The following is a 22,205-nucleotide window of genomic DNA, read 5'->3' as shown; positions in this document are numbered from 1 at the left end:
GAGCTCCCCCGAGGCACTGCCTGCAGGGTTTGCTGCCCTTCCCCACAGACCTGAGGATTTCCACACTTTATTACCAGGCCCTGAGCTGCTGAGTGGAGGCAGCAGGGCAGTAGGAGATGTTTGCACACGTGGCACTGGGAAAAGGGCAATTCTTAAAGCTGCTGGCACAGGCTGGGTGCTTTCTCCCCTCATGCAGTGTTGTTGTGTGGAAGCTGTGGTGTAGGATGTGTCTCAGTTCCCAGTGCCAGCCTCGGGTTGGGCTTGGATGCCCAGCCAGTGCCTCCCGGACTGTGCCTCCACTGCCTCGTGTGCCCCCAGGCCGCCCGGATGCCATCGCTGTCACCTGTTGTGCCGAGGGTTGGTGCTGAGGCAGCTGTTCTGCCCCAGTCTATGGTGCTTGTGCCTTCGGTTACCTCTGGCCACCTCTCGTGTGGCATCTGCCCCATGCTGACAGGTCAGACACGAGCTAGCTGTAGGTATCACCGTGTTAGGAGGACTAAAGGTATTGCCCTTGGAGGGCTGGCAGCGAGGGATGCCCACACCAGCCTTGTGCTGGGTGGGAAATGCACCTCTGTCCTCTCCCCAGAGGGGATAAATCCTGAGCTGGGCCACTCCTGGCTGTTCAGCCCAACCAGCAGCTCCTCTCAGGCTGCAGTGGTGGCTGCTCCTGCTCAGGGGAGCCTGCTCTGGCGCTCGTTAGCCAAGACCCCTCCTGGACTGCCAGATCCCTTTGATTCCTCCTGCGTCGTCCTCTGTCACATCCTGGCTCCATGTCCCGGGGTCACGTTTTATTATTTTATAGGTGCCATAATGCTGGAACCATGTCATGGGCAGTGGTCAGCACAGTCCCTCCACCACCCTCCTCCTCCTCAGGATGCTCCTGGGCAGTAAACAGGCAGCTGTTGGGTAGCCCATGGAGGGCTTTTGGTCCCTGGTCTCATTTGGGAGGCAGAATTGCCCACGTTTAGGTGTGTGCCTTGAAAAATGCATAATATTTGGGCTGAGGAGTAACTTTCCCACGCTCAGTGTATGTTGCTGATCACATTCCCCTGTGTGTACAAACTCAAGAGCTTTTTGTTAGTAAATAATGCCAGGAAACGAGGTGGAAAGCAACAAGGCTCTGTGCATCCCAGTCCAGGCATTGCTGTGGCTCTGCAGAGAACCCCAGCACCAGCAAACCAGGGGCAGACCTGGCTGCCTTGATGTCCACACAGCTCCAGGCTGACCACCCAAAGCACCTGGCAGGGAGCAGGGGTGGTGCAGGGAATCATTTTCACCCAACAAATGATTTCTCTTACAGGAGCAGATCTGAGATCTATTGAACTTCTCAGTGTCCTGTAGCCCCTTCGCAGTCTGGCAGAGCATCCACATGATGGCTTACCTCTGCTTCCCCCTCGGGCTGTAATTAGTGTCCTTTACACAGAATTGCCTTAGAATTGGATTTGAAGAAGATAAGAATCAAATTACCAGTATTTATCTTGTAAATTCCAAAAGATCTACTGAGAGGCACTGTATAAAGAGGGGGGGGTGGGAGCGTCAAAATTTGTGCTCTGGCAACCCAAAGCTGCCCCAGGTGCCAGGATTCCCTTCAGGATGGCATCTGCAGAACGCCCTGGCACATGGGCCATGGCTGGAGATGGCTCCTTCCCCACTCCTGGGCTGGGCAGGTGGCTGCTTGGTGCAATCACACGGCCCAGCTGGGTCTCCGTCTGATGGATGGTGGCTGGGTTTGTCAGACAGGGCAGACATGGCGCAGCTGGCGATGAGCTGGGTGCTGTAGCTCCTTGGGAGGGCGAATCTGAGGCTGGGCACATACAGAGCAGACTGACCTCGCTCCCTGGAGCTGCTCTCAGGTAGGCTGAGGGAGAAAAGTCCTCCCAGTGCAGCAGCTTCCCCGGTTCTCCTCTCCTCTTCCCTCCCTGCTCTGCTGGGCAGCTCTCACTTGACAGGGCAAGTGGAGCACCAGAAATGGATGGAGGTAATTTTGGTGGGCTCTGTTTTGACAGAAATTAAGCATCTGAATTTAAATGAAGGAGATGGAAGCCTGGGCAGCTGAGGCGATATTTTCATAGCGTAAACAGTTGCAGAAGATGATTAATAGCATCTGTGTAAACACTCCATGGCTGTGGCGAGGGGTTGGGGGTTTTAATAGCTGGAAAATACTGAGGAGGGCTGGAGGGAAGGGAGGCCAAGCCTCCCCTCCTGCTCGCCCTCTGCACACCTTTGGCCTGCCCATGCATCCCAGGGTAAAACGGCAGCCGCCCCCGGCCCGTGGTAAGTGACATATGGAAGCAGCCTGGTAACTGAGCGCCGGCTGCCGCGCAATAAGCGGTGGGGATCGATGTGTTTGCCATGTGCCTGCTTGTTTATGACAGCTGCCTGCAGAGCACTGAGCGATGCCCTGCGTGCCCGCGCCTCACAGCCTGCCGCCCGCGTGGCAGCAGCACCCAGGGAGGTCCTGAAGTGCAATGCTGCAGGGTGGTACTGCCCCGCAGCTTCCCAGCCCCGCGGGTGAAATAACACAAGTGGTGATACTCAGTCATGAGGAGCAGGAGGAGAGACCAGGTCATGTCTTCATCTGTCTTTGGGGGTTCTCCTAACCCCACTGAGGGCTTCTGCCCCTCTCCCATCTGTCACCCTCCCTGGAGTGGGTACAGAAGTGGAGCCCAGGGATGTAAATGCTCATTATGTGCACTGGGGAAGGGTTGGCATCTTTGGAGCACTGTGCCACGTGAACCGGCAGTGTTGGGACCACATGCCCAGGTGGTCACCAGCAAGATGCCAAGGGCCCATCAGCTGCATGCTGGTGTGCAGGGGATGTCCCAAGCCCTTGGCAGCAGCAGCTCCCACCCTGCAAGCAGCTAACCCCAGCTTATCTTTTGTGGCCTGGCACTAGCTCTGGAGCTGAGAAAACTGTTCCTGTGATTTCAGAGCCCAGATGCTCCACAGGTTTGGGTGGTTTGCCTGTGTTGTGGGTTGACACCTGCCCACATGCCCCCTGTGCAGCTTTAGGACAGGATCACACAGTTCTGTCTTCAGTATCAGCCTGGCAAGCTGCAGTGATTGACCTTTTGACCTAGATATGAAGTTGGGAGGCAAATGACACAGCTTGCAAGATTTTGGTAGAACTGTTGACCTCCTGCAAGATTAGCAGGGAGATAGCAGTGACTATAAGCAGACCCCGCAGGCCAGTCGATAGTGAACTTTACCTCCTGCCCAAAACTGAAGGTCAGTGGTTTACTGCACACAGATAACTCCTGAGGCTTTTCACACCACTGAGTCCCTGTGCAAAGCAAATCCCTGCTCTGGGTGTGCTCTTTGGGAGGCAGGAGAGGATCCAGGGAATGGTTCAGCCTGGGGTTTCCTGGCAGTGGGTCCTCCTGGCAGCGCGGTGCTGAGGCTGAGAAGCTCAGGTCGTGAGGAGCGAGCTCAGGGGGAGCAACCTGCTCCCCAATGGCCTTTCCTCATCACCTAGCTCTTGCTTGCTCTCACTTTTCCTGTCTAAAAGATCGTCCAGTTAATTAACTGGAGAATGCACTTTCAAAACCACTAATGCTTTACACATGACAGCTCTTAAAGTAAGATCAGTGTCCCAGGGCTGCGCCGCCCTGCCTGTGCCGCCCTGCCTGTGCCGCCCTGCCTGTGCCGCCCTGCCTGTGCCGCCCTGCCTGTGCCGCCCTGCCTGTGCCGCCCTGCCTGTGCCGCCCTGCCTGTGCCGCCCTGCCTGTGCCGCCCTGCCTGTGCCGCCCTGCCTGTGCCGCCCTGCCTGTGCCGCCGCTCTTGCCTCTCCAGGCCTCTTCTGCAGACAGGTTCTCCCCAGCTGCCCCCATTCTCATTTAGGGGCAGAGAAGGTTTAGGGAATCTGATCCTAGGATCACCTTATTTCAGGGACAGCTATTCCATCACACCCTCAGCTTTCCTTGCTTGTCACCTGGTAATCTCCAGCCATCAGCAGCATCTTTGTCTGTGGTATCTCTCACTGCCTAGGAGGGCCTAGGAACAGCCCAGGAGGTGCCTGTTACAGTGTGGGTCCAACTGGGCTGTGTTCTGGCTACTTGTGGACCCACACTGCTCAGCAAGCAGGGCTGGGGGGCTGTAGTTCAGTTCTCTGCAGCACCAAGAGGCAGGTTTTCATTTCCAAGCAGCTAGTCCAAAACGTGCCTGCCCTTGCTGGTGCAAGACCTCTGGGATGCCCTCCCTGGGACCCCATCCACAGAGCACAGCCAGCCCTGACAGCCCCAGAGGTGACTCTTTGGGACTTCTCTTGCTGTCACAGGGAGGTTTGCAGCTGCTCGGGGGAAAGCCCCCATTTCCCTGAACCATTCCTGCTTTTCCCCAGATGGGAGAAGGGAGACCTGGTGGGAGCTTGGAGGCCAGTCGCTGGGTGTGTTGTTAAAAACCTGCACGTGCACCACCCCCCTTTTTCTCTTCCCCCTCTTTTTTTTTGTAGCTTAGAAACCTCTCTTTGTGGCAGAAGGCTGGGAGGGTTTGAATACCAGATCCAGGCGTAGGAGGCTGACTGAGACCATACGGCTTTATCATTCATTAATTCCTGTGCTCATTCATCCCCCTATTTAAACTGCTCTGTAAAGGCAGGAGCTACAGATGGTCTTTTGGTGCCCGCTTTAGCCTGCAGACCTCGGCCCCGACAAAGGGGTACAGAGGGAGCAGCAGAGTGTACAAAATATTTCCAACCATTAGAAATCGAGGTCTCATTCACCGCCTGCTCCTGTTTTGAAAGCGAATTTATGCAGGAGCCTCGCAGCCGCTGAGTGGGGCAGTGCCAAGGGCCCGGCCGGGCTGGGGAGCGAGCGGCAGTTACGGTTCTGCCGCCACCGCCGCCCTTCGGGAAGCAGAAGAGCAGCGGTGGCGTGGCTGTGGTTGCCTTCTTCCCTTTGTGTTGTGCCTTCTCCAGCCGCTGTCTGGGGGAGGGAAATGAGGATTGGGGTTTTTGGTGTTAGGTCACTGTTGGCATTTTTCTCTAAGATTTTGTTCCCCTCGTGGCACCGTATCCAACAACTGGCACTGTGCTTGGGCAGGATGCTGGGGCTCAACTGTTCCATGCTCACATCCTGGCCCTTTGCTTGTGCAGTGGCCACCACGTTACCACCGTGCTTAGGTGGCATTCTCTACCTGGCTGCAGTGCTGTGCTAAGCTGGGCACAGGTCGTGCTGGGGGGGAGAACAGGCGGCAACCTCGATCCTCACTGTTCCCCGCAGGGCTGGGTGGCTCAGGGATGGCTGATGTGGCTCCTGCCCTGACTGTGGCAAGGGACATATTTCCCTGGGATGGGATACAGCCAGGACACCTGGCTGACATCAACACTCTTCTCCCACCCAGCTAAAAGGGCTTTGACTGGCAGCTCCTGGCTGCTCCCCACCCCGGGTGAAAGGCTTCGATGCCTCTTAGACCCCAGGAAGCCTCCCCCACGGCTGGCATCCCAGGGGAGCTGGGGACTGTGATTGCAGCAATTGGGGATCAGCTGGGGTGAATCTGTGATGTTTCCTCAATAGAAGTCCTCCCCGGGTGCAGCCGAGGGGTCGGAGCTGTCCCCAGCACAGACTCTCACCGGCTGTGCCCAGCTCTTGCCGCAGCAACTCAGACCCAAAAGTTTTCTGGTGGAAGAACCAAATTCCAGGATCCTGATTTCGCACATGCTGTGCTTAAATATTAACACCAATTGAGCAAATTGCCTTTTAACTGCTTTTATTTGCTTTCATTAACAGTATAATTTAAAAGCTCCCGAATTTGCATGGAACCTGTTGTGCACATTGGGGAGGGGGGCGAGGCTGCTCATAAATTAATGAGTCGTGAGCCAGGCCCCTGGGAGAGGTCCCGGGGCGCCAGGCCGGCTCGGCAACACCCGGATCGGGACGCCGCGTTCTTTTGGCCGGGCCCGGGGAGCAGAGTGTGCCGTCAGGGCTGGCGGCCCGGCCCGGCCTGCTCGGAACTTGGCTCAGGCAGGAGGTATTTATTTATTTTTCTCCAAAACATGTTGCAGGCTGAGCAGAGCTGATCGCGGGGAGCTGCAGGCAGTGCTCTGCTATGAGCACACCCGTGCCTGAGCCCCGTGCAGGAGGAGACAAAGCAGGAGAGAGGTGCCAGCCTCATGCCCACGTCCCCTGGGCTGGTGCGGGACCCGGCGGTGCCCGCAGGCTGCTCGCAGCCACGTCTGCCCGCGTTGTGCTCGCAGGAGGTGTCAGCCTGCCAGCGTGCCTGCAGCCAGCGGCCGGCTCGCTCCCCCCGGCGCAGCTGTTTGTGCGGTTTTGGGAGCGGAGCCAGCCCGGGCGCTGCGCAGGCAGCCCTGCGTGCTGCACGGTGCTGACAGCTCCCCTGGGCTCCAGGCAGCAGGAGAGCTCCTTCTGCCTCTCGCTCCCATCTTCCTTCCCCTGAACGTGTTTGCCATAGGAGGGTTTTGCTGTTGGGCAGACAGCAATGGCCTTGAGCCAAGCCCTGGCTGCCCACTCCTTCCCAGCTGGGCACACGGACGCTGCCCACTCCAACCGTGCTCCGTCCCCACGATGCCACTTGCACCTCCCTTGTTTTCAGTCAGCCCTGTCCCTGAAGGGCCAAGAATGAGCATTTTGTGTCTGCACCTTGGGCAGTTGGGTGGAAACCCGGGCGGTTTGCACAAACAGCCAGGGTGAAAGTGCTGCTTGTTCTCCGGGACGCCGTCCCCACGTTCCCAGTGACTCAGGGCTTTGCCATCATTGGAGCATCCCAGGAGGGCACTTGGCATTTTCACACAGAGTGAAGGGGTGGGAAGGAACACCCAGTTCTGCCTGGCACTTCTGGGTCTGGAATGTGCTCCTCACACGTGTGTTTGCAGGGGAGCAGCAGGGGCTTTGGGGTGCCACTTGCCTGGAAACCCCAGCATATGCAAACCAGAAGTCAGATACAGCAGTGCCTGTGCCCCCTGCCCAGTGTGGGAGCCTCTGTTGCAGCCCTGCAGTGATGCTCCCGAGCTGGACACTGGTTATTGATGCTGATACCAGACAAGACCTGAGCTGTGCCAGGGCTCAGTGTCCCTGAGTCACTCCTCTCACTGCCACCTCCTTGCCCTGGGCACATTGGGCTCTCACCAAAGCGCAGTTCAAATGCATTAATTTACTGGCTCAACAAGGTGCATAATGTTCACCTCCTGGCTTCTAATTGGGAAAGAATTAGTTCTTTATCAGCCCTGGGAACTTCTGAGGAGGCGGCACAGACCCAGGTGATGGTGGTGGTGGAGGGCAGGAGGAGACCATCCTGTGGCTGGGAGAAGTCTTGCTGGAGAATCAGCAGCAGACCAGCCTGTCTGAGGGCATCTCTCTGCCAAGGAAGGGCTGCCTAACAGCCCAGCATCACAGTTTCATTAATCAAAGACACTTCCACTGCCCCTTTACAGCAACACAACTGCTGTGGCTGTCCCTGGCTGACAGCTCCCTAATTCATCTTCCTGGGGAAGGAGGGGGACCTGCTGCCCGGCTCCGCTCATGATGCCGAAGCTGCTGCCGGTGCTCGGTGCCACAGACACGTGTGAGAGAGGCTCAGCCCTGGTGCCAGGCAGGGGTTCCCCTGGGGGCAGGCATTACCCCTTGGCTCCCCTTCTCCACAACACTCGAGAAGTGTGGGGTCTGCTTGCGTGTGGGAGGAGGTTTGGGCAGGGAGGGTGGGAAGCAGAAGGCTGTGTTGTGGCACATGCAGATGAGGACTTACGACTCCCAACTTGGAGTAGCTGTCGCCATGGCTCTGGCAGGTTGCTCATTCAGACACAGCAGCCAAGGAGATCACTTTGGGAGCTCTCTAGGGGTCAGTGAGCTGGGGGCAGATGGGTCACAGGGAAGAAAAGGCGAGAGCTCCAGGCAGGCTCATGCTGGTGCTGCTGTGGGGAGGAACTCCTGGGGTTCTTCCCATTCCCAGCCAAAGGAGGATCTCTGGCAATGCCCAAAGTGTGGGCACAGAACCTGGCTGTGCACACACCGGTCCCGTCCTGGCAGCCGGCAGCCTGAAAGAGCTCAGCAGGAGGGCATGCAGTGACCCACGGAATCAGGGCAGCAGATTGGAGCTGAGCATCCTTAATTCTAGCCACAAACCCACGGTATTTGGAGTTGCTAATAATCAGAAAGTGTTTTCATCAAAGCTCTTTATTCGTCTGTGCGCTGACATCTGGAGAGGGGAGATAGATATTTTCCTTAAGACTATTTCCCAGCCACGAGCTCTTCCCTGGCTGTTAATTAATCCTTTGTAGTTTAGCGACTGATGAAATCATGACTCTATGAAATTTTAATCCTTGTGCTGTGTAGGCACAGCCGACATTATCAGAGGACCCCAGGTGTGTGCTCCAAATTAGTTTGTTGAATCTCTTGCATATTTGATTACCTTATAAAACTCCTCGGGATCTGTGCCGCGTGTGCAATTCCTGCCCCTTCCTGGCTGCGCTTCCCAGCTGGGCTGGGGCAGGGGGTAGGGAACAGGGGTTCACTGGGGTGGGGGGCAGCAGCAGCATCTCCATAATGAGGTGAGGGGGGCAGAAGGACACAGCTTCTTGATGGGACAGAGCAGCTGGGCCTCTGCTGTGGATTTATTTTGTCTGGCTCCTTTGGAGGTGGCAGGGATGGGACACAGGTCTGGAAATCTGTGCCCCCTTCTAGGAGGAGGAAGTGGGGTTGGGAGGAGAGAATGCTGTGCTAACTCACTGGGAAAATAGAGCTGAGCATGAGTAAAGCTATCAGAGAGAGAGATGAGAATGTCATCTCCTGTTCTGCTGCACTGTGGAGGCTGTTCCAGCTCCCTGAAGGTGAGCTCAGTGCAGGGCACTGGCTCCCATGCTCACCCCAGAGAGCATCAATATGATGCTGCCTGGACCATTCTGGGGCCCTTCCTGGCACCTCCCTGGGAGACATCCAATGTGCTGTACCCAGCACTTTGCCCATCCCTTCGGGTTAGGAGGAAGGAGTGGCTGTGGCCGGTGCTTTGCCGCTGGTGCTGCATGGCACCCATGCTGCCAAGGAGCCCAGGTGCCGGCTGTGTTTTTACCCTTGGAATGCACTGAATCGGGAACCAAAACATCTGTATCCCGCGCCGCAGCTGGACCTGCCGCCAAGGTTGCTGTCATCACCCCCGCAATCTGCTGTTGTTCTCAAGAACGAGCCCCACGCTGGCACCGCGTCCCGGCGGCTCAGCCTGGCAGGGGCAGTGGGTGAGATGCCAAGTGCAGCCCCGCAGGCAGCACTGGCCAGGCAGCCGGGGCTGTGTCCGTCGTGTGCATGCGTCGGTGTCGCCAGCTGCCCGAGGAGCAGGGATGGTGGTTCTGGAGCATGGAACCGATGCAGTTACTCTGAGCAGGGCTGCCTGCCACGCGTTAACCCCTCGGTGCCCACGCTCAGGCCCGGTGATGTAAGTCTGGCATTGTGGAACTTTTTGTGTTGGTCTCAAGGGTCAGTGGTGATGTGGCAGAGATCTTGAGCCAGCAGGAACTGCTGTCACCCAGCACCATCACTTTGTGGACCTCTGTGGACAGCATCCTGCCATGGTTGCGTTCCTGACCCCATTTGGAAAGCCAAGGTGAGCAGATCCACCTGCTCAGAGAGCTGGGGCAGTGTCTCTGCCTGTGTGGTCCAACTCTTGTGGACAGGAGGTGATTCTTGCTGCCAGCTGCACCATCTTGGGTACATCCAACAGCTTCCCATCCATGCTCATCCCATCCAGCACAAGCTCGTGGAGCTGTGTACTGGGGTAGAGAGATTCACGAAGGGGGCAGTGGTGGGGGCAAAGCTCCATCCCAGAGAATGCTGTTTGGTGATGAGAGTTGAACACTGACCTGAAACCAGGGCACTGGAACAAAGTTAAGAATAATCAACAGTAGTAACAATGATTCTGCTGCTGCTCTCTGCCATGGCCCTGGCAACACACTGCTCCAGGGGTTGCTGGTGCCCGCCTCTGCCCAGGACAGTGCCTTTGGAGAGTCGTGGCTGGCACTGCTTTGTGGGCAAGGGCCTGCAGAGGGGTCTGAGTCGTGCTTTTGGTGTTTGCTGCTGTTTCTGTGTAAGGTGAGGTGAAACAGGAGGGATTCTTGCTTCAGTGTCTGTGCACAGGGAAGGCTTTGGCATGCTGGTGGAATGACGTCACACCACAGCATCTGCTTTAAGCTCATAAATTAGCTGGTGGTAAATATAAATATTGTAGGGGCAGGGAGTTTCAGTGCTCTCCAGTGACAGCCATCCCCTCCCTCCCCCCTCCTTTTCCTTTTCAAGCTACAGAAATAGTCAAATCTTTATTCCCAGCTCCTTTGAGCTTTATTCCATTTTTTGCAGCAGCGGTGATTTGAGGGCAGGTTGTTGGTTTGGGGTTTTTTCCCTTCTTTATTTATTAAAGCAAAAGGAAGGTCTCAGCTCCCTTCCCCCTTCCCCATGCCCTTAATAGCTCTCCCTGCTATTTTAATCCTTCGGGCTGAGAGATGAAGGCAGAGCAGTGACAGTGCCGGAGCCAAGCCTGCCCCAGTACCATGGCATGGGCAGCTCTGGCAGTCTCCCTGTGTGCCACTAAGCATCATGAATAACGAGTAGGGGGCAAGTCACCCTCTGCACCCTGTGGGTACAGCTCACGGGCAGCCTGGCTTGTGCAGCGATTGCTGCCTGCTGACCTTGGCACGCCACAAGATCCCTGCTGCCCCTGAGCTGTGGCACCACTACCTTGATCAGATGGGTCAGGGCATGAATGGATTCTCATGTCGATTGACCTGGGGGAGATCAAGCAGCAAAGAGAGGTTTGGGGAATAATGCAGCCCGGTGGCAGTCAGGAGGAGAAGCCACACTGGTGCCGGTTGGCCTGTATGGTGTTTGGTGCCACGGCTGGCAGCTGCCCTGCGGCTGGGCACCGCCGTTCCAGCCTGGTATGAATAAACCCAAAGGCCTCGATGCAGCTGCGTTGATGCTGCGGCACCGAGTCAGAACCACCGGAGGTTCGCGCTGCCTGGCTCCCGCGCACGGCAATGAATATTTTATAGGAAAGGAAATACTCAGAGTCTGAATCTTTTTATAGCGGTGCTGCTCCTGCGGCCGGGCACCTGCCCCTCGCTGCACAGCCCCCATGGCACTGTCCTCCAGCGCCCTGGGGACGGCACGGCCAGGGTGAAGCACGGCAGGACGAGGGTCTCAACCTGTTGCATGGATGTCAGCAGTGCAACCTCTGTGAAGTGCACAAGGACAGCTGTGCCTTCTGCCTTCCCGTCAGTGCAGGATGCTGTGTTGCACCGTGTGCAGTCTGACCTCGCTGCTGGCTGCCTGGCACGCCATGCTTTAGTTTGTGTCATGCCAGCCACACAATTCCCCCCCATGCTTGACCATGCTGCCAGGGTCTGGAGGGTTGTGGGCAGCAATGTGTAGACCCCCTCAGCCCCTTGGCACCGAGCTACCTGGGCTCCACTCTGGGTTTTGCTGCCTCAACAGGTACCGAGCAAAGCCCTGCCACGGGAGCCTTCCCTTGGCACCGGGGGTTTTGCCGCACCCCGGTAGCTGCGTGCCCTGCCAAGCTGCACCCCAGCCCGGAGATGACAAAGTGCCCTTTAGTTAATTGCAGAACGAATCGCCTGGAGTTAAAAGTTCTGATTTATACGACTCTGGCTCTAACTGCTCAATAACACGGGCCCGTAATCTACTTTCATTTCAAACAGAAGGGTGATTTATGGGGCAGCATGCCGCTTTAGCTCAGAAATGAGGTGTTCAACATATGCTCTGTTGACATAAATTTGGGATTTATCGCTGCTGTCAAAACTGCCTGTTGGACAAAGGTGCGCATTAAGGCAATAAATGGCTCGGAATAGTTTTCTGTCAGATTTCCTAACCATTGTTCTCACTCCGTTTGAGGGGAAAAATATGCACTTGGAAGTAGTCAAACGGCCTGAAGCCGCGTGGCTCGTCGGGAGGGGAGAGGTCGTCTCCCTGCTTCCCAAACAAGGCTCTGGGGAGGGGCGAGGCAACGACAGCTTCTTAAAATAACAGAAGGGTTCTTGTGGGTTTCTAACCGGGCAGAGCTGCAGCTGGCTTGTGGTGGCAGCTGGCCCCTTGCAGTGGACTTTAGGTACCAGAGCAGCACCTGGGATGCTGCACCGAGCCCCCACGTCCCCCGGGAGCGGACAGTGGGGCTTGCCCCCAGTCCCGGGCTTTTCACACAAAGCACCCCGTGGGGACGGCTCATAGTTCTGACACGGCGCGGCCTGGCTGGAGTCGCTGTCCCTTTGAAGTGCTTTTTGCGGGGCGTTTACAGGCTGCTTTAATTACCGGCAGCTTGCGAGGGGCCAGCCTCCCGCCCGGCTTTTGTTTGCCGGCGCTGGGTGGGGAGGGGGCAGCACCCCATGGTGGGTTTGTACCCGGCCTGGACAGCCCTTTGCCAGACTCGTGCGCCAGGGCTCACTCGGGAAAGTCGGTTCCCAGCCCTGCGTTGCTTGCCACATTGGTCTGTGCCACCCTGGGCAAGCCCTCGTGCTGGAGCACCCATCACGACTGGGTGGCTTCAGCTGGCCTCACGTTTCTCTGCGCCTCCAGCGCTGCACCAAACAGAAACGAGAGGAAAAGCAGCTTTTGACAGAGTGCTGCTTTGTCTCTTCACTGCTGTTTTCCACCCCAGCAGCTTCTTCTCAGCCAGTTTGCTTGTAGGGACCACAAGAGTCAAGAGAGAAGGTGGAGGGTAATCCCTCTCAGCCTGCAGCAGCAGCCAGGATGCTCAGTGCTGTATTTTAACGCCCTTGTCTTCCTCCCCCCCCGCCGCCCCTTCCTAGAGGCACAACTTCACAAGCTCCTATTGATCTTTACCCTCAGATCTTAACAGCCCCAGCAGCCCTAATACCTTGCTTACATCTGCCAGGTTTTTGTGCAGTTTTGCAACATCTCCTTAATCCGGCGAGCAGAAATAGAAGGTTTCAATCATATTTTGCTGGCGGGAAAGCAAGCAGATAAAGCGCGGTAAGACCTTGCTGAAAGGGGCTGGCGAGATGGTGAGCGATAAGAGCGGCCTCAGCAGGCACTCGATGGGGAACTTTTGTTGCCACTGAAATTTGTTGATGGAGATATTGCAAATAAATAACTCAGCCACAGCTCAACACCTTAAAACAGCCGGGAGGTTACAGGGCTGAGGGCAGCAGCAGTGCTGAGTCGGGCAGCAGAGGTGGGTTTCCAGGGAGCCCTGGCACTGGCAAAGTCTGTGGGCTCTGTGTTCCTGTGGCTTGTCCTCTGCTCCCTGGGAAAGGTAGGAGAGGAGGTGTTACCCACATGCAACAAGAGGTAATGGGCACAAACTTGGCCATGAGAAGTTCCACCTAGACATGAGGAGGCTCTTCGTTAATTTAAGGGTGATGGAGCACTGGACCAGGCTGCCCAGAGAGGTGGAGAACTCTCCATCGCTGAAGATATTCAAAACCCACCTGGGTGTGTTTCTGTGTGACCTTCTCTAGGTGCCCCTGCCTTGGCAGGGGTTGGACTTGGTGATTTTCAGAGGTCCCTTCCAAACCCTACCATTCCGTGGCACTGTGATTCTCTGGGATCATGCTAGGCATCACGTGCTGTTGTCCATCTCACCGATGCAGAGGTGAGAAGTCACTGCTCCATGGTCTTGTTTTGACCCAGGTGGTCTGTGCTGGGAGCCAGGCTGGTTTCGGGGCAGTGCAGAGGGAGGAACCTGTCCCTTTTGTTTCCCCTCTGTTTCTTGAGTCTCGCTTCTAAAAACCCCTGAAAGCTGCAGGTTTTACTGGAGCTTGTTAACCAGTGGCAAGTGTTGGCTGCCGTGGGCACGTGTGGCAGTGCTGGCCCCAGGGCTGCCACGCTCCTCCTCACCCAGAGGTTTAAAGCCGGTGGTAGTGCAGGGAGCTCAGCCCCGGTTGGGGAAGCACGACAGGCAGGTCCCTAATTAAAAATGCAAAATGAGAAGGTTGTCACTTCTTTAGCTGACTTCTTGGCAGCAGCAGCTCGTCAGGAGGCTGCCTGTTTGTTTATTTTTGCGAGGCAGATAAACCCTTTGGATTGTAAACCTTCTTGGCCTGAATTCGTGCATGACTCTTAATCCTCTGCTATGACACAGTGAATTCAGGACAAGCCTGATTAATAATTACATTATACAGCAAAGTTAGAGTGGAAGCCAGCTCCTGCTCTTTCCCCCTCTGCTCTGCAGGGTTTGATCAGTGCTGAGCATCACAGGGTCTCCTCCTGCACTCCGTCCTGCCAGCGTGGCCCTTCAGCATCCTGGCAGAGCAGGATGGCAGGGTGGGATGTGGGACTTGCTGCTCTGCATGGTGGTGAAGGATCAGAGCAGTTGTGCCATAGGGCAGGGGTAGGCTGAGAGCTCTGGGCTCTCTGCAGCTCCCAGGGATGATCCTGCAAGGGATTGGTGCATCAGCAGCTTCCTGCCAGTAGCACTGACACTGGAGGGGGGAAAATAAAGCTCATGTAAAATTCAATCTCCCCACACCCCCAGCCGTGCCCCAAAGTGGTCCTTGCAGCCCTGCGCAGCTGGGGCTGAGCCCTCCCGCGGGAGCAGCAGAGGAAGGAGGGTTCAACATCCAGCCCTGGACAAGCCCATTTCTGTCTTGTCTTTGGCAACAGGGCAATAAAAATACGCTGGTCGTGTTGCAGAGTGATGATAAACGGTGGGTGTGAGCAGAGGTCGGCAGGCAGCGATGTGCTGTGTGCCTCCTCAAACACACACAAATTCTTCTCTGTTTACAGCATCCGATTTTGAAACCTCGCACGTGCTGCCGGCACCGCCAGCCCTGCCCCGCCGCGGGGTGAGCCGCTGGCGCAGGGCGAGGTGGGGCTGTGGGCAGCAGCCAGCACGCTCGGCTGCAAGCCTTCGGGGCTTGGGGGGCTTTTCATCAGCGCTGCTGTCAAGCCCCCAGCCTGGCTGCTTCACAAAAGCATCCACTCATCGCCGGCTGACCTGGAGAAACAAAGCGATGAGTCCCCGTCCAGGCGGTTTGAGTGCTGCACTATGGCCCCAAACACACTTTGTTTGGGGAGAGTGGGGCTTGGAGTGCTCCTCTGCAGCATGGCACTGGACAGTATGGGAATGGCTCTGGGAAGGGTTGTCCTTGGGTGGCAAGGGTGGCTGGAGAGTGAGATGGAAGTTGGGTGGCTGGTTGGTTTTTGGAGACCTGGACAGCACCCCTGCCCAGGCCTGGGCAAACACTCTCTGTTAAAGGTCATTTGATAGCTGCAATCTGTGGGTCATTTGCTACCTAAAGACAGAGCAGCAGCATCCTCATGACAGACAGAAGGAAGTAACCTGAGGTTGGCCTTTGTGGGCAAGCTCAGAAGCCCCTGCCCGTGATGGCAAAGTGGGGAGGGTGCTGTGACCAGTATCTGAGCCCCACCCTGATCCCTGGGACACAGGGGGATGCTCAGACACTTGGCACAGTGTAGGATGTTCAACCCCTCAGTGTGGTGGGGGAGGCTCAGCCCCTTCTGCTGCTGGGGATGCAGCCCCTTGGTGTGTGGTGGGGGGAGGCACTGGCACCGGGAGGTTGTGCAATGCCAGCCAGGCGTAGCTTCGCTTGCGCCTCGCAGTGCCAGGAAACGGTGAGCAGAGAGTTTCCTGTTTGCGAGCTGGGGGTTGAGAGCTTTTGCTTGTTATTTGTGTCACACTGAGCATGGATGGGAAGGGGGATTTGGTTAGAAAAGCACACAAACAACCTCTTCACTTTGTGGTGTTTATTTTTTGTGCGGAGTGCAGCACCTTTTCCAGAAGCACTTGGTGCACAGGGAAGGGCTTTGCTCACACCTACTGTGAACTCCAGACTGATCCCGTTTAATAAAGTCTCCAACTGCAGTGCTGGTGGCAAATACTGAACAGGAGAAGGTCATCTCATCCTGGGTTACTCTGCAGGACCTCCTGCCTGTGCCCTTCCCAAAGGGTTACTCAACCCAGAGCTACTTTTGGGTGATGTGTGGGTCCATGGGAATCCCGGGAGGTTGTGGTTTGGGCTGGAGGGTCGGCCCCCGGCAGGAGGACTCACCCTCTCTCTTCTCCCCCAGGAAGCTGCACAGCGGGATGAAGACCTACGGATGTGAGCTGTGCGGGAAGCGGTTCCTGGACAGCTTGCGGCTGCGAATGCACTTACTGGCTCACTCAGGTGGGTTGGAGAGGGATGCTGGGGTGGGAGGATGCTGGGGCTGGGGGATGCTCACCAGGCCCACCCGAGATGCAGCCACCCAGAGCATCTTGTCCAGAGGAGAGGGTGTGGAGCTGGCCGTGCCCTTCCCAGGACCTGCACTGTAAGCTTGCTCTCCCCGCCCATAATTTGATTTGTTTAAAGTATCTTTTTTGGAGTTTGTTTTCAATTCCTTAATTGGGGAAACATTTTCCCAGCTGAGTACCTGGGAATAACGAGCGCCACATACCGTGGAGCTGCCTGGTGTCCAGCTCTGCTCACGGCGTGAGCGTTGCCTCCGCCCCGGCTCCTGCCTGCCCTGGTACCGTGCTGCTGGCACATGGACACAGGAGGCATTCCATGCCTGCTGGATCTAACAAGCAGGTTCCCACGGTGCAGGCCCCTTCATTAAATAGGTAGGGATGGGTGGGGAGGCTGCTCTGGGTGAAGGCTTGTGCCCAGTCAGTCCATGTGGGCTGATGTTCCTCTTGGGCATGCAGCCCCTCATGCAGCTGGGGATGTGATGTACAAAAATGCAGGCGGCCATCAGCTGCCCTTGCTCAAGCATGTGGGAGTCCTCCTCCCACCCCTTTGCAGGCAAACCGCCCTGGGTGTTGGATACTGTGACCAAAGCTGTGCTCGCTGGTGCCTCTGCAAGGGAGCTGTGCTATACCTCATGGAGGTTTAGGTGGTGTTAGCCTTTTTTCCCTCCATTTTCGTATTTCATTTTTCCCTGCTGCCCCTTGTCTGTACTGAAGGGCAGGAGGAAGGGACATGCCTTGCCCATAGCCAAGGAAGCAGAACGGGGCTGCCTGTCCCCCACTCCTTCAGGTGGCATGCTCTGGGGTGCTGGGGCTGACCCAAACCCCACCCCCAACCCACTGCTCTTTGGGGCAGTTGCCAGCTCCTCAGAGTGCCCAGAGGCAGCAGCAACTGACTGGAGCTTGCCCCAAAACACTGCTCCTCAGTATGGAGGTGTGCCCCCCACCCCTGGGGTGCAGGCTGCTGGTCCCCACTGGTGCTGGGTGCAGGATGCTGGTCCCCTCCCGGTGCTAATCCCACCACAATGCTGGGTGCAGGATGCTGCTGTCACCGTGGTGCTGGTGTCACGAGATGCTGCTCCCCAGTACGCTGTTCTGCCCCCACGCTGGAGTTGCTGGATGTGTGTTCGCGGGATGCTGGCCCCCCCTCAGTCTCTGGCTCGTGTTTGTTACGGTGGCTTTGGCCCGCGGCCCGTGGCTGGCCGGCGGCCAGCGCCGTGGGTACAGTATGTACAGTGCGCGCCGCCAGCGCTCCGCCGGCCCCTCCGCGCCGCATCCACTGCTGGGGTTTGTGGTTTGTTCTAAATCCGGCGGGGGGCGGGGAGGACTCTGCCCTCGGTCGCAAACAGCCGCGGATTCCAGCGCTGTTATTTATTAAAGCAGGAGACCTTTGCACCTCTCCCCTCGCCTCCCCCATCCGCCAGCCCGGGATACGGCGAGGCTGTGCCGGAGCAGCGGCAGCGCCAGGGCTTTCGGCGTGGCTGTGCTCCGAAGGTTGCACGGTGTTTAGCCGGGGATTCACCCTGTGGCACCTGCATCGTGACACACACACACACATCCCGCCCCCCGGCGGCCCCTTTCCAGCAGCCTTGCATGCCAAATGCTGGACTGACCCGAGGCTGCCGTGGCAGGGAGTTTATGGGAGATACCTGGTGGGGAAGGTGCATTTAAATTGAGGAACAGGCTGGGGGCCGGCCCCGGGTGGTTGCGGTGTCCCTGAAACGCGGCGAGGGCTCGGCGTTGTTATCTCAGCATCCTTGCAGGTGCGAGGTAAACACCCAGACAGATGTTTGCGCACCGGTGTAGAGCCTAAGCGTAAAGCCCTTAATGCTCTGCAAAGCCCTGCCCTACGTGCTGCCCGGCGCAGACAGGGACGTGTGCTCAGAGCCTGGGAAGGTGATAGGGAAGAGTTGCTCCTCTCCCAGAACAACAAATTGCCAGGGAAAGTGAGCTGGGAGACCTGGCTTGTTGGTGGCGCAGCTGGGGAGCAGCCCTGGTGAGCAGCACTGGTTTGCCTGGGGAGGCTGGTCCCAGTGTTGTCACCGGTACCATGAATATCCTGGCTGCAGCTGATGCTCTGCGGGCACTTGGTATGGTGATCCTGGTATGGTGGTTACCAAATCACCAGCTTTGAGTTGGATTTATTCCCTAGGGGAAGGGGGGTGAATTCCTGCCTGTCCCCTCTCTTGCTTTACCTCTCCATCCAGCACAAACCTCTTCTGGGGAGACGTTTGCTGCGATCCTTCAGCAGGCCATGAGCAGGGGCACGTGTCAACAGGACAGAGATGCCTGTAGGCAGTGTACTCACCCTGGGCCAGCAGCTTCCCTGCCCACCCAAATATCCTCACTTTGCCTTGTGCCATCAGAACAGGGCTGTAAAAATCTCCCAGGTCCGTTAGGTGCTGGACTGGGCTGTGTTGGGGGAGCAGAGGGTGCCTGGGAAGCAGGATCCAGGGTGCACATGGGGGTGGTACTTTGGGATGTGTGCATCCCATCCCACCCCTCCCCACCTCTGGTGATGTACCAGCGATGGGGGTGACAGCGGCTGCAGCCCCTAACCCTCGGCCTGGACTCAGGGCAGCAGCTCCCCGGGAAGGCCACCCCCCCGCCCCGTCTGGCCGGCGTCCCGCGCCCGGTCCCGGGTGATGTCAGCGGCCTGCCGGCAGGTCTGGATGTTCTGCCAGCGTTCCCGCGTTTATGATCATCCGCAGATGTGCATCCAAGAACACACTGTACCCACAGCAGAAATTAATGCAGGCTTGACTGCCGGCCAAGCCGCGCACGGGGGAGAGGAAGAGAGACAACAAAAACTGTTTAATGCTGTTTATAAATTATACACTGGCTGATGAAAAATACATTTCTCTGCCCCCCTCCCCCCTCCCCATCCTCTCTGCCTCAAGAGCCTGAGCTGAGACCAGAAGAATATGGTTTGCTTTTTAGCTCCTGTTTTGGCTGTGTTCCTGGACCTGGCTGCTGGGCCAGAGCCAGCTGCTTCCTTCTGCCCCTCCAGCCCTTACCTGATGAAATATATTTATTTATTTTGCCCTTACTGCCACCCCTACCCGCTCTCCTCCTTCAGCCACTCTGTGGTGCTGAAGATGGGGTGCAGAGTGAGGTCCCAAGACCCCCCATGCCTTACTGAACCCACCTGACATGCATCCTTACTGTCCCTGCTGAATGTCCATGCCCACCATCACCCACCCTTTTCCCCCGGCTCTTGCCAGATGGGGGGAGCTTCTCAAAGTTCCCCTGAGGCCGTGGGGCTAGAGAACCCCAGTCTGGGGCAGGGTGGGGGTTAAATGGGGTGAGACCCCTCCATGCCTGGCCCTCACCCCCCGTGCGCTCGCCAGGCATCTCTGTGGCTGTGCTGCTGTCTCTGTGCTGTGACACTGCTAATGTTTATCATTTGCCCAACAGCCCTGACAGATTTTGTTTCCTGTCGCGCGGCGGCAGAGCCCCCCCGGTTGCCAGGGAGCTGCCTCCCCGCCCCTCCACGGCCTGATTTGGTATTCCGCGTGCGCCCCGCCGCATTTCTGTATGCAAGACAAAGTGTTTTGATGGAGGACGATTGCAGGAGTGTCTGGAGGCTGTTTGGAGTTTTATGGGCTGTGCAGTGTGCGCCGTGCTCGCTTGCTGCGCGGGGCTGCCGGGGCTGCGCTGGGCCCTGCCGCTTGGTCCCCACCGAGCACAGGCTGCTGGGGCGCAGGGGCAGGAGGCATCATGTAAGGACCTGCCTGGTTTTGTTCCTGAGCTACAACAATCTGGATTTGTTTTATTCTGTGATATGAAAATCCCCCCTGCTCTGCACCATGCCATGCAGCGTGGACAGCCACAGACCAACTGGCAAAGGCTGGGCAATGATGCCGCCGATGGCTCCCCTTCACCCACCCTAAGCCCCTCTTCCATTGCCCCAGGTGCTTTCCCAGGGCTCTCCAAGGCGTCCTGTTGGATGCTGTCGCAGCACCCTGCCTGCCAGAGCTGCCCATGGCCCCGGTGCACTGCAGTGATGCTCATGGTGCTCAGCCAGGAGGATGGGGGTGATGGCAAAGGGAGGAAGGTAAGAGGATGATGACGGCAAAGGGAGGAAGGCAGGTGGTGCTGGTGAGAGGAAGGAGATGGATGATGGTGAGATGAGAAAGGCAGGGGTGATGACGAAGTGGTGACATGGACTGGGCTGGTCCTGCCTGCAGGCTTAGTCTAGTGCTGGGCTTTCGAGTTCCTCTCCATCCTGGAACCTCTGCTGGCTTTTTCCTTCTCCTCCATGGCTGCTGTTTGCTGGCACTGGGGGAGATGCTCAGGCAAAGCCTCTCCAGCCCCAGTCTGTGCCGCGGCCCCCTCTTGATTTGGCCCTTCCTGACTTCTCTGCTGTAGTTTTTCAGCACAGAGATTTTCACAACTGTCTCCTCCATTTGGGGGAAACAGGGGAGAAGGGAAATAATAATAACAACAACGATAATAATAATAATAATAACAGCAATAATAAAAATCCAGCAGCAGCTTGATGTGGGCAGAGAAGAAAACAAGAGAATGGGGTAGAGAACAGGCTAAATTTAAAATTGTAATTGGCTGACTTCCACAGGCTTGCGGGTGTTTTAATGACTCATAATAACTTCATTTAAAACCAGCTGAGCAGAAAATAGATTGGAGAGGAGCCTCGGGCCATTATGGATTTGTTGGGTTTTTTTTGACAAGCTCTGTTTTCGGCAGCCAGGGAGGCAGCGGCGCGGGGCCGGGCTGCCTCGCGCTCCCGAGCTGGTGGTCTGCCCGGCAGAGATTGTGCAGGACGCGGGGACGGCTCCGCTGCCTTTGGGGTTTTTCTTCTTCCCCCCCTCCTTCTCTCCTTTTTTAATTTTTTTTTTCCCCTTTCTGATTAAAAATAGATGCCTTGAGGTATTATTTTAGCATCACTGTGGTTTGGTGTGCTTTTTTTTTTCCCCCCCTCTTTGCACTTTTGATGTGGTAAATGGAATATAAATAAAATTGTTTTTGAAATTACTGAATTAATTAGGTAGTAAAGTGACGACAGTGCATAAATTTGCTGGGTAAAATGTGGGTTTTAAATCCATATTTTTCCCCCTTCTCACCAATTGCAGCCTGTTAATAACATATAATCCCAAATTTTTATCAATCCCCTGTGCCAGGGGAGGGAGGGGAATCGATGTGGCATCGGGCCAGTGGGGGCTGCCATAACAAAACCTCGGGGCTGGGGCATTGCTGCCACCAACCTGTCCTCACCCACCACCCTCCTCCCCATGGGTCCATAAGAAATTGCTCCTTTCCCATCTTTCTCCCCCTTTATCCATCCTCATCCTTCTTCAGAGGATGCTCACAGCTCCCCTCTTTCCTTTTCTTTTCTCCCAGGATACAGTTTGTGTTTTGGGAGCCCCTCTCTCTCTTGGCCCCCAGCCCCACAGGGCTTATCTGGCAGATGGGGATGTGGGCACAGGAAATGGTGGTTTAGTTCCTGGTGGATGGATCTGAGGAGGGGCAAGAGGCATCTGCTCTCCTGCCCCCTCCTCCACAGGGAGCAGGGTGGGAAACCAGACCATTCAAAGGGCTGCATCCCCCCAGTTAGGGCTGGGTAGCAGCGTGGGCAGGCAAAGGAGCTGGATTGGGACATTTTACTGCTTCCTACCACTCAAAGTGCTAGAACTGGAGAGACTGCTTCTCATGCCCAATAAAGTAATTAAAGTGAATGGTGTCAGGAGGGACCGTTGGGGTGACAGCAACTGGAGCTACAGAGTTCTGTCTTCAGAGCCACTGGGCTAAGCCTTGCTTGAGAGGGGGGAGCTGGCAGCCCCTGCTGTGCCTGCCTGAGGTGAGGGATGCTCAGGAGGTGCACAGGGGATGCTCACATGGGGATCCTTGCTGTGACCCTTCTGGGCATCCCATTTCTCAGAGCTTCTTTAAACCCTGACAGCACTGCCCAGCGCTGGGCCCTTCCTTTGCCTTTTTTTTAGTGGACATTAAACTGTCTCAGTCCTTTCCTTCCTTATGGCTTCACTCCAGGGGCACCGCGGTCCCTAGGCAGCACTGACCTTGCCGAG

At 56.7% G+C, this 22,205-nt stretch overlaps 1 protein-coding gene across 4 annotated transcripts in view; it reads left to right on the top strand.

The window, feature by feature from the left end:
• Window positions 1–22,205, top strand: part of ZBTB16 (zinc finger and BTB domain containing 16) — a 72,659-nt gene that overhangs the window by 27,807 nt on the left and 22,647 nt on the right. For all 4 annotated transcript variants that reach the window (XM_068167850.1, XM_068167847.1, XM_068167849.1 and 1 more), the window contains one exon: window positions 16,002–16,099. In XM_068167850.1, the coding sequence (XP_068023951.1) occupies window positions 16,002–16,099 (98 nt within the window). The remainder of the gene's footprint in view (window positions 1–16,001; window positions 16,100–22,205) is intronic.

This window comes from Melanerpes formicivorus, unplaced genomic scaffold, assembly GCF_026170545.1.
Source record: "Melanerpes formicivorus ecotype bairdi unplaced genomic scaffold, bMelFor1.0.p_v2 SCAF_123, whole genome shotgun sequence".
NCBI lineage: Eukaryota > Metazoa > Chordata > Aves > Piciformes > Picidae > Melanerpes > Melanerpes formicivorus.
This window is presented reverse-complemented; position numbering and strand designations above follow the sequence as displayed.